General features: G+C 38.6%; 1 protein-coding gene across 1 annotated transcript; it reads right to left on the reverse strand.

Moving 5' to 3' along the window:
• Positions 1-1,739: 1,739 nt before the first annotated feature.
• Positions 1,740-5,919, reverse strand: LOC112564711 (beta-lactamase domain-containing protein 2-like). The gene is made up of 6 exons (XM_025239721.1): positions 5,617-5,919; positions 4,569-4,760; positions 4,038-4,137; positions 3,203-3,311; positions 2,485-2,610; positions 1,740-1,826 (listed from the first exon to the last, which is right to left on the reverse strand). The coding sequence occupies exons 1-6, from the start codon at positions 5,766-5,768 to the stop codon at positions 1,771-1,773; spliced, it is 735 nt and encodes a 244-aa protein (XP_025095506.1). The 5' UTR covers positions 5,769-5,919; the 3' UTR covers positions 1,740-1,770.
• Between the last annotated feature and the right edge of the window lie 5,708 nt (positions 5,920-11,627).

The raw sequence follows: 11,627 nt of genomic DNA on the forward strand, positions 1-11,627 counted from the left end.
GAGCGGAGTCATCAGCCTCTCGACGATTGGCTTGGACAACAGGGTCTGGCCTGCAATGCTCCCTCCGTTTGCCACGAAGTCGTAAATTTTCGCCAGTGATCTGGCCGGTCCGAATCCATTGGCCGACCCAAGACCGACCGCAAAGGCGTATGGGTTATTGAAGACCTGAGGAGCACGTGCCAATGCGGAAATGACGTCACAAAAAACTACTATGAAGTGTTATTAACTCTTTAACACATACTTATATTTAAAATATGACTATTTGCTGTTCAGAGTTACCATGTCCTCTTACACGATTTTTCGAGAGATTAATCATTCGAGACACTTCCGTCACACCTATAAGGCATGAATTTTTTTTCTCTTTTGAGGTCCTACGTTTAATGCACCCTTACACCCTTTAAAGGACAACACAAGCGCTCAGGGAAAACAGCTGTAAATAAAGCAGTAAGTATCACAAAAACATATTTCGATTGTATCTTCTGACGAAGAGACAAGAAAAATATTACATTAATGTTCTTTTTAATAACACCTGGATTTATCGAGAAAACAGGAAGGGTAGTATGAGCTGAATTTGAATAGAAAAGATGCAATCAATGGTAAAAGAAAGCATACCAGGACACAATGTGCTGTTGCTAAATGTTACTTTTGTCTCTCAGATTGAGTTAGTTTGAGGGCACGTTGATGTGAAACATCTACAAGAGAACTGAGGCTGACACACGTATGAGGAGCTTAAACGGGAACACGTGTAAGTAAACAGAAAATTTTGCATGCAGCTATATGAGGAAGAAATATGTTTTAACGTGGATAAATGTATATCACATTTTTAAAATGTTATATTTTAAAGTAAAAGGTCATCATAAGAAGTCAGTTGTAACTATAATAATGCAATGCTGGAAATTAACCAAAAATTACAGGAGTTTTTCTTAGACAAACGCACATTTGAAATGATGTTTATTATTTATAAACAATAATGCACTTGGAAAAATTAACTGAAATGCGTCCACTTAGTAACAGAGAATCGATAATACAACATAGACTGCAATGACTGGTATTGCTATTAAATTTTTATCTGAAGATTTACTTCCTATTCTATCAAGTGAATCCTGTTTGGACCATTTTTTTTTGTGACCTCAGTCGAAGCTTCTAAAGTTCAAATATATAGGGCTGTATTCCAAAATCAACCGTTTCATTTCCTGGGGAAAAAATTGCTTCTTGAATACGAGAACCTGTGTGATATTTTTATTTGACTCGAAGACATAGATTTGCTGAAGTGAGCCACACTTGCTGCTACAAATGCTACTTGTGCTTAAAGAACTCTCTTGCATATAAGAGTAATTTCAAACGACCTGCAAGAAATTTTGCTATTTTCCCTTGATTCTCTGATTTTTTAGGCGATGCTTCGTGCTGACATTACTTATATTTGTCATCCTCTGTCATCATAAGTCATTTTTACGTCTGGGAGGAGGTCAAAACCGTTTTACTCTGCTTCCACAATGTGTGTGTGTGTGTGTGTGCGTTCATGCGTGTGGAATCTGAAACCACTAATATCCCCAATAAGAAAACTGAAGAAAGAAAAAAAAAAAAAAGAGGGAGTGAATTCTAAACAGAACAGCAACATTTTCTGTTACAAATGTCAACACACCTGGCCAATTCCTTTAAAATCTGCACGACACTCATTTTATTAAGGTCGAGTTAGGTCGAAGAGTTCAAAAGCACCGACCGTGCGTAGAGTCGAACATCCACTCGCCATTCGCCAGGCGGGCGGAGCAGTCAGGAAGGTGGCCCGGTAGAACTCGCGAAGAGGAAGTCCGATATAGAATCGGCATCTGTGTGTGGGTGGAGACAGATAAAACCCTAACAACTTCCTCCTCGTCAGCTGTATCAGCATACTGACTGACATGATGAGCACAACACTTCTCTCTCACCCATCAGCCATACACTTGATCTCTATCGCAGCTATGGCTATTTCGCCGCCCTTTTTTTTTTTTCGTTCATTCAATCACTCACTCAGACTAATATATATACACACACATTAAAGCAGCGTTTTCCAATGCAAAAAAATGGTGAGTAAATTAGGTCAGGGTTTCTAATCCCCTAAAGAAAGAGCTCGAATAATTTTGTTGACACATGAAGATAATATTTCATCATTGCTGTTAGCAAGCGTCATAAGTTATGAAGGTAGCAGTAGCAGCATGGCCATTTTCGGGTTGTTAGGTAGTCAGGTGTTAGCAACTTCACTTTTCTTGAAGCCTGCTTTATGTGCAATTTCTTTATCGGGGAAAAGAAAGGAACCGCAAAAACCGAAAAAAAAGCCAAAAAAAAAGCCAACAAAAAAAAATACAAAGGGGTTCTATAAACTGCACTTGCAGTTGTAAGATTAAAACCCCGATATCAATTACACTGTGTTAGTAATGGTCATACTAGGGGTGAGGACAAGAGAACTCGATCATCTTAATCTAAAGTTAAAAGTGTGTGAGTGCGCACCCAGCGGTTTGCTGATCTCCTCATCAAAGAACTGTGACAGGTTTCTGTGCTGCGGGTCCACTCTGCGGATAATGATGGCGTCGATGTACATGGCGAAGGTCAGACCGTGGTACGCTACAGCCGAACCTGAGAAACAAGGGCAAAGTTCAGACAAAACTCCTCTAGTTAGAGCACGGCTTACAGGGACAGGAAACTGGTCACTTTACCAAATCGCATCAGGCTTTAAAATTCACTTTTAACAGGATGTCTGCTGTTTCAATTATCTGAAGTTTTGTTAAACAGCCCCTCGCCACAAATCTCGATAATCTGCTCAGAGAAACTGGTTGAAAGAAAAAAAAGATTTGAAACAGCAAAGTGTGGAACAAAATTGTTAATACTGTTGCGGGCAAATATCATGAACTTGGAGAAAACTCAGATCCAGCGGTGTCTAGCTGAACATTACATTGACAGCTGTAACTAGACCATGTATTATAGGTGTTTGGCTGAATGTATGTATATTTTAAAATAAAATTCTATCGTCGTGTGTTATTTTCATTCTATGTGGCCACACACACACACACAGAGCGAGAGAGAAAGAGAGAGGTAATGTCACTATCGTGGGTACACATACAGAAAAGACTGTGCAGTAAAGTTAACGAACTGTTAAGGCTTAAAAAATATTACTCTTAGCGAGTAGGTAAGCTTTCTGACACTTTAGAAGATAAAGGTGGAACCGGACCTGGCGGGAAGTCAGTCGTGGCTTGAGCCATCAATTTTTCCACCTTGCCCCAGTCGTCCTGGTATTCAGCTAGAGATGTGCTAGCTCCTCCCAAAGACAACAGACCAGCCTGCAACAACATCATTCCCACAGTCTGAGCCATCAACACAACAAGGACAGACACGAATGATAAATGATGTTTCCATAGTCATGTCGGATTGTTGTATGAGGTCTTCCGGAGTATTCTTTGTCAGATGGCGACCGAGTTCAGTACATGGAAATATGTCATGAAATTAAGTGAATAGAGCTCACCCTGACTTTCTCAAGGCACATAAAAAAACCCTGAAAAACATTTATTTAAGAAATTACTTAGCCATGAAAGACTTAGCAAAGGGCAGATGATTAGGCATACTCGTGACCTCAGGGATTTGACCTCTGTCAGTGTCAAGTTTGTGACACTGTATTTCGAGTACGTGGATGAGAACAGCAGAAGGTGTTTTATTCAGATTTTTCAGAAACGCGATTTAAAAAAGAAAAACTGCTTTGCATTCTGGTAGATCCTTCACGACAAAAACAGCGAAGAATATAAATAACACATTCACCACAAACAATTACAAGCTGAGCCAAAGACATGGATTGGAAATGCAAGCGGAAAGAGTTTTTGTTTCAATATAATCAACAAATGTTAAAGTTTAGTTAAATAGAGTGACATGAAACTATTAGAAACTGTTACTTAAACGAGAAGAAATTTAAGCTTAAAAAAAGAAAAGCGCAGCAGAAAAATAACCAACACAAATTGTAAACACTGAATTGCAAACAAATTCTGAACCCCACTCCATCTTTCCATTTAACTTACCTGGTGGCTCATTAGCATCTCTAAGGTGATGTTGGACTTGTTATTTTGGGCGAATTCTGGCCAGTATTTCTGTATTTCTGCCTTGTAGTCGAGCAAGCCTCTATGGAGAAAGAGGTGAATGAAAGTTACATTGTTAGGAAACCAAGCACCTCATTTGTTTCTGCAGTGTTACCGATGTCAATAGATGATTTTCATATTAACTATAAGGTTTGATAAATGTATACAAAAGACCGGAAAATGTGTCTGTCTTTTAAATTGCCTTCTGGGATATATAAAGTTGTATTGTAAACTGACAATTACTATACGCACTACATATGTTTCTATTGCACCTCACATAAACATTTGTATTGGTTGTAAATTATTATAGATACAGATATCTTGATTATTTAAATAATAATCTGATTAAATGCAGTCATGCAGTGTGTCTTTCCGCCCTAATCCTGACATAGCATTTCATTTTTGGTCAATAATATTAATAATATTTCCACAAATAACAATCAAGGAAAAAGCTTTTTTTTTAATGTCGCATACCTTTCAACCAGTTTGGCAATGCTCAGTGCTGCCATGCCTTTAGTAGAAGAAAACGTTGCTGTTACGGTGGACTCTTGCCACGGGAGACTACTGTGAGGATTAGCGTAACCTCCCCACAACTCCACGAGTTTCTCCCCTTGGTGGTAAACGGCGAAACTCCCTCCACGTTCGGTGCCATCTTCCACGAGTTTTCTGAAAATTAGACACGAATTTTGACTTCAGCTGTCATATAAACATATAAATCAATGTACCATAGAAATATGCTAATGAGTTACAGACTTTCACAATTAGTGTAGTCTATCTTGGTCGTTATAAGAATTAACCCATTATGATTGTTATTATTACTATAAGCGAAGATTCCGTACATGTAGCTTTGGCTTACATATTCCTGCAGCTAAATGACTACTGACTAGTGTCAACCTATAATTTCTGGTCACTGGTAAAATTCTTCTAGAGTGCCTACAACCCACCAGCTACACGCGACTCCATTGTTTTCTTCACAAACAGTAGTTTGATGTGTTTGTTTGGACGTAAAATAAATAAAGGTACAGAGAGAGACACATCAAGAACAAGTCTGAACCATCAAGCAGGTGATGGCAAAGCAAACTGTTTAACATCAGCTGCTTCATTCTCAACCAGGGCGACTGCCTAGAGTCCTAGATATGTGCACCAGCATTTGGGAATTATAAGAAAACTATGATCACACATTCGACGTAACTGGACTAAACTGTTACATAGCTGGTAAGTAAACACATAGTAGAATGTTCGTCATATCTGTCGAGGTAAGAAGAGCCCCTAGCTTCAAAGATTGTGCGGACTCTCTGAGGCATGACTCCACTTAGTCCCCTGGAATGGGGACAAGGTGAAGGACGAAATTGGGCTGTTTTCAGCTGAATGGTAATCACGCGTTGTGTCTCCACATGCACAAACACCTGAATGCGAGAAGAGAACTGAAGACGTGTATATGTGTGGCGGTTTGGTGTGGTGTTAAGTCTATTGTGGAAAGGTCAATGGTGTGATAAGACACCCACCGGACTCACTCACTCACCGGAAGAGATCCGCCACAGGCTGGTAGGCAGGATGCACGAAGCCTCCCGAAACCGGAGGCAGACGAGCAGATGACTGGTACCACTGCCAAGCGACGACACCAACAACGGCTGCAACTGCGGCCTGCAACACCGTAGCCGTTAGTCGCGCCATCACCAAAATCGCTTGTGGCCTGACTGTTGTAACCTTTCACTCCCTCCACTTCACTGGAGAATGATCGATTGCTCTCTCAGCACCCGTTGCTTTCAATGGAGGCTTTCATAACAGCGGGTGCACTGCTGGGTACATGTGTGGCTCACATATTCTGAACTTACCTACAAGTACTCAAAGTACCCGAGTCAGTTTCACAGGTACAAAGTACCGAGAAAGTCAGTTCGTCCAGTGACGTCATGGTAAGTTGAGAATAGGAAAGTACATTTAGTGTTTCCTCGTTTAGCAAATGTCGAGTTTTCCAGACTGTGTGATCATGGTGATGAACATCAAAACTATTGTTTGAATAGTTCAGTAAGCGACGTTGCCCCGTGGAGTTGACTTTGTGTTGGAAGGGTGTGGGGTGGGGTGGGAAAGCTGGGTTCCTGTGCAATGTTTATTTTGTATCCTTCCAGGTCACAGGCACACGTGTACCGACACTGGCACTTCGTGAGTACGGCTGCACCTACGTAGGATCTCGCTAAGCTCGGTCATTCCACTCGCTGTCCTTGGGAATCGCAAGACATTGCGGGAAACTTATTAGAACGTGACCGGTACTCGTCAGTTCCCTGTTTTTGGGGTGGTACCGGTCGTCAGGTGTTCTAGTACCGCCAGTAACAGTGCTTCTGACCGGCAGACCTGTAGCTAAACTATTCACGCAGCTCACCAAAGTCGAGCTCGTGACAGTCGCGTATGCTAGACTTCGTTATTGTCTCATGTTTAGTTTCACACTGACAGAAAATCACATTTTGTTAGTTTTACATCCACGAGCTTGTGTTACTGAACTGCTTACAGAACTGCTTACAGACGATTTTTTTCAAGGTAACTACTAAAACGAGGCTGATGTATACAAAGCTTCCTGTTTAGTCACATTCATTGTTTAGGCTCGCTGAGACTAACAGCGAACATCGCAAGAGGCTAAGTTTTGGTCTTGGCAGACAGATGGCAGTCCACCTGTACACTCGGAGGTCACAATATTACTTGCATTTTGTGAGAGAAGTAGTGAAATTTTGTTAACGAAGATCAAAGCATTTTTTTTAAATCCCGCTGACCAGACACTAAACTTCACTGTTCCTACTTATAAGCTAGGAGAAGGTTCGCTACATAGTGACAAATAAATGAGAATAAAGGGAACCCGATAAGGAATAACTTTTCCTGCATGACGTAGACTTCTTGAGTACATTTTAAATACTCCTGAGATTTCACACTCAGTGTGCACATTTTACACAGCAGTCACTTGAAACAGCCATGTATAGATATCAGATATAGAGAGGGTGCACTGTTTCTTTGTCCTTACTTGTTAAGAAAAGTAGTGACAGAGTTGCGTCCCTTCGAAACGTGATGCTAAGCCTCAGTTGCTACTATCAAGCACTACTAAACAAAGTCGTCGCTAGCAGTGTTTATCTTTGGAGTAAATGTCTAGGTGTTTGCGATATGAAATGACTTTTATCTAAGAACAGATTTTTCAGTCTTTTATTCATGGGAATTGCTTAGATGAGGGTAGTTTGGGAGAGTTGTAATACATGTATGACAGCTGACTATATTTAAAAAGGATAACTTTTATAAATTCAAAATGCACATCAATGAGCACAAATTTGCATTTATTTAAAATCCATAAAAATCTAATTTATGAGAATTTACGAATATGGGAAAAGCAGTTAAAAACAGACTTACACATGAATATAAACATGACACATTCAGAAGACTTGCTCACATACTGAGACATATAGATTTCTGTTTACACACAAGCATGCAGCAATAAATTCTCACACAAATCATAATACTACTAATAATCATAATTAATAATAAATCATAATACTACTAATAATCATAATTAATAATAAATCATAATACTACTATTAATAATAATGTATATATCTATATACATTCATATCCCTTATTGTAAGAACATTGGTGGACAATTTAAAGATAACAGCGATGCTTACTATGAAATATACAGCAAGCAGATACTCAAAAGGTATCATTCACACATGCACTTTAAATAAAGATTTATAACATTTTCTTTCACACTATTCTAAAACAATTTTAAATTACTTTAGCTTAAAAGCTACAAATGATGTAACTTCAACATTTGTCGATTTCTTTTTGTTCCTTTCTCAAAAAAGGACACAGAGCTATCTTTAAGAGAAAAATGAAGGTGAGCATTGATAAATAGATTAATCCCACTTCTTTTCAGATCACATGCACCAAGTGGACAACAGAGGTCAATTTTTATTAGCTCTTCCCACAGAAGTTGAATCAACTGAGAGTTAACTTTTTCCCCAGGAAGTAACTGGTCAATATTTTTACAATAGGCACACTCTAATACTTCATTGGTCGCTTTCATGAAGAAGTTACCTAGAAATACAGGTACACGGAAATGTGATTTACAGATTTTAGACCTATTAGCATAATGAAAAGGAGTTAACAGTAGCCAAAATATACAATAGATCTATATGTAGAATCTGTACAAACACGCACACTTTCAAACAGACCTTTTGCAGTGCAAGCTATGATCATCATTAGCCTTATGTGCCAATTAGAGTGATCTCTCATGATAAATGCTAATTAAAAAAATAAAATGTGACAGAAACAAAGGCCCATGATGGTAAAATATGGCTTAGTAATATTATTATCTAATAATCATCAGTTATCAACATTGCATGGTGGATTTGGAATGGAGAAAACTGTGGGTACAGCATTCCAGAGAAGACTTTTTTTTGGGGGGGTGGGACAGTTGTACTGACTTTCCTCGAATTGATCACAACAAAGACAGTAGCCTTTTCCATACACATCAGATGGTGTAAGATGGTCAAAATCTTTTCTTCTTGTAAAGTTCATCCATATTTTGGACCTGTTGTAATAATTTGTTCAATATATTAATAACAAATATTTATAACACCTCAGCAGTGACGAATGCCTTAAATGATAATACTATAACAAATTTAAATAGGTTTGTAATCTGATAAGTGAGAATTCATCGCACAGTTTCACAGTATAATCAGTAAAGTCGTTTTACTAATCGTAGTAAAAAAACAACCGCGTTGTAGTAGACTGCTCTCAACTACAGTACACTTATGGATCGTAATTTGAGAATAAATTCGTAGCTTACCTCTCTTCGTCCTTTGCGAAATTGTGGAAACGTTTGCTTTGAGGTAATTTAAACCTGGCGTTCTGAGAGTAATTGCAGAACAAGATTAGTCCACCTTGCCTCAGACGATCGCCTTCGTTTGCTTGTTCTCATTTGTTTCTCAGCATCACGTTACGAAAGATAACTCTAACCGACGAGTTTTCACTACGGTCAGGAGTGGCCCTCTCTTTATCTAAGCTCTCTGTAGATATTCAGTGACCACACCTTAATTCCTATCAATAGATGATCAGAAAATCAGAGGAATCGTTTTGCTAGAAAACCGATGGAAAGAACCGAGTAACAAATTATGAAGGTAAGAAAGAAATTTATCCGATCAAAGACGCAATGTATGTAAGGCTAATCCATCTATTTTTTTTCAGTATATCTATTAAGTTTAAAAAAAAAAATCTATTATGTAAATCTAAATTGATATTTTAGCTTTCACTTATTTGAATTTTATTTCGTTTACAATAAAAATTCATTAAACACGTATATTGATTTCTTCATTTTTTATTTACAATCGCATTTATTTACAGTGGTTTGATGAAACTTAACATGAGATCCCAAATTCATCATAAAACCATATCAATGCTATCATAACAAATCTAAAACATTCCAAAAAAAAAAGAAAAAAGCCAAAACACTCGTGTAAAGTATACAAGATTTTATGCTTCTTTTCAAAGTCTCTTTTCCTCTAAAACATAGACAACCAAAATTATTGAAAACAAAATTTTCCAAAAAAGAAAAAACAAAATTGTAAGCTTTGATAAGAAGAGAATAATAATATACTACTGAACCTGGCACTTCAGTGAGTAGCGTTCAGACTACATGTGGACACAATAGATCGGTCAAGCAAAAACCGCTATGATATAGATATAAACACGACCAAACACTTTAGTTGCTTAGTCATTTTTACTGCTCTTCTTTTTCGTCTTCGTTGTCTTTGTTGTCAGTGGGTCTGCCTGGTGTTTCTCGAAACATTCGTAGAAAACCTTTCCAGCTCCCAATAATGGTCAGACGCAAGCGAAAGTTTTCCAGACAGGAAGTTGTCACGGTAGGCAATGCCCACTCCGTACTTGGGAACTGCTCCGCCATTTGCCTCCGTACCAGGGTGTCGAACATTTCACACCCTACGAGGTAGACACATTTTTCGATGAGACTTTAAAGCACGACTGGGGCCTAAAAGTGTATTCGAGATATATATCTCTAAATTCTTTGCCTACCTGTTTTAAGGTAATGTGCATTTAAAACATATCTTCATCCACATCTTTGCCCTCTGATTCAAAGTAAATATGATAGTCTTCGCACACACACACACGCATGAAGGCATGTTACTGTGTGATGAGAGAGAGAGAGAGACAGAGAAAGGGATGGAGACTTCAGACTTCTTTATTCTATATAGTCTTACATCATTAAAGAATTATTTCACCTACCCGACTGTTGTTCAAAACGGTGTAGTCCCACAGAGAAGTCCAATCTGAAACTGCCTAGAGAAGGTAAAGTCAGGTGTGAGCGGGTCAGCAGCCTCTCGACGATTGGCTTGGAAAACAGGTCTGGCCTGCAATGCTCCCTCCATTTGCCACGAAGTCCGTAAATTTTCCCAGAGATCTGGCCGGTCCGAAATCCATTGGTCGATCCAAGGCCGACTGCGGCGGAGTATGGGTTATTCAAGACCTGAGGAGCACGTGCCAGTGCGGAAATGACGTCATAAACAAACTACTGTGAAGTGTTTATTATTAACTCTTTGGATCAGTACACCCTTCTTAACACAAACTTATATTTGACTACAGTGACTATTTGTCGTTCAGAGTTACCATGTCCTCTTACACGATTTTTCGAGAGATAAATCACTTCGAGCCACTTCCGTCCACCTATAGGCAATGAAATTTCTATCTCTTGAGGTCCTACGTTTCATGCACCCTTACACCCTTTAAAAAAAAAAAACATGGAACCAACACAAGCGCCAGGAAAATACTGGAAATTAGAGCAATAAGATCACAAAAAACATATTTCCATTTATCCTTTGCCGAAGAGACAAGAAAAAATATACATTAATTTCTTTAATTACAGCACCTGGATTTATCGAGAAACAAAGGTAGCATCGAGCAATTGAATAGAAAAGACTGCAATCCTTGGTAAAGAATAACATACCAGACACAATGCTGTTTGCTAAATGTTACTTTGTCATCTCAGATCTAAGTAGATGAGGGCCACAATGATGCTGAAAATCTACAGAGAACTGACGGCTGAACACACGTATGAGGAGCTAACGAACACGTTGTAAGCTAAACAGAATTTTGCATTGCCGCTAATAAAAGAAAATATTTTACGGTGACTTAAGAGTATATCACATTTTATAATTTATATTTAATGCAAAAGTCTATCATAAAAGTCAGGGCTAACTATATAATTCCCAAAGCTGGAAATAACCAATTTCCAGTTTTCTTAAACAAATGCACATGTCTTGCACCAATCCTGCGTTACTGTTTATCAACAACCTTGCAAAAACCTACTAATCTCGAACCATGCTGTCCACCTCTACGCCAGCAGAGACACCCTCCAGATAATACACACCATAAACTGCAGATGACTGTCTGCTATTAAATTTTTATCTGAAGATTTACTTTCCTATCTACAAGTTTGAATCCTTTTGGACCTTTTATTTTTGACTCAGCGAAGCTGCTAAAGTTCAA

The sequence above is a fragment of the Pomacea canaliculata genome, linkage group LG5 (genome assembly GCF_003073045.1).
Source record: "Pomacea canaliculata isolate SZHN2017 linkage group LG5, ASM307304v1, whole genome shotgun sequence".
NCBI classification, from domain to species: domain Eukaryota; kingdom Metazoa; phylum Mollusca; class Gastropoda; order Architaenioglossa; family Ampullariidae; genus Pomacea; species Pomacea canaliculata.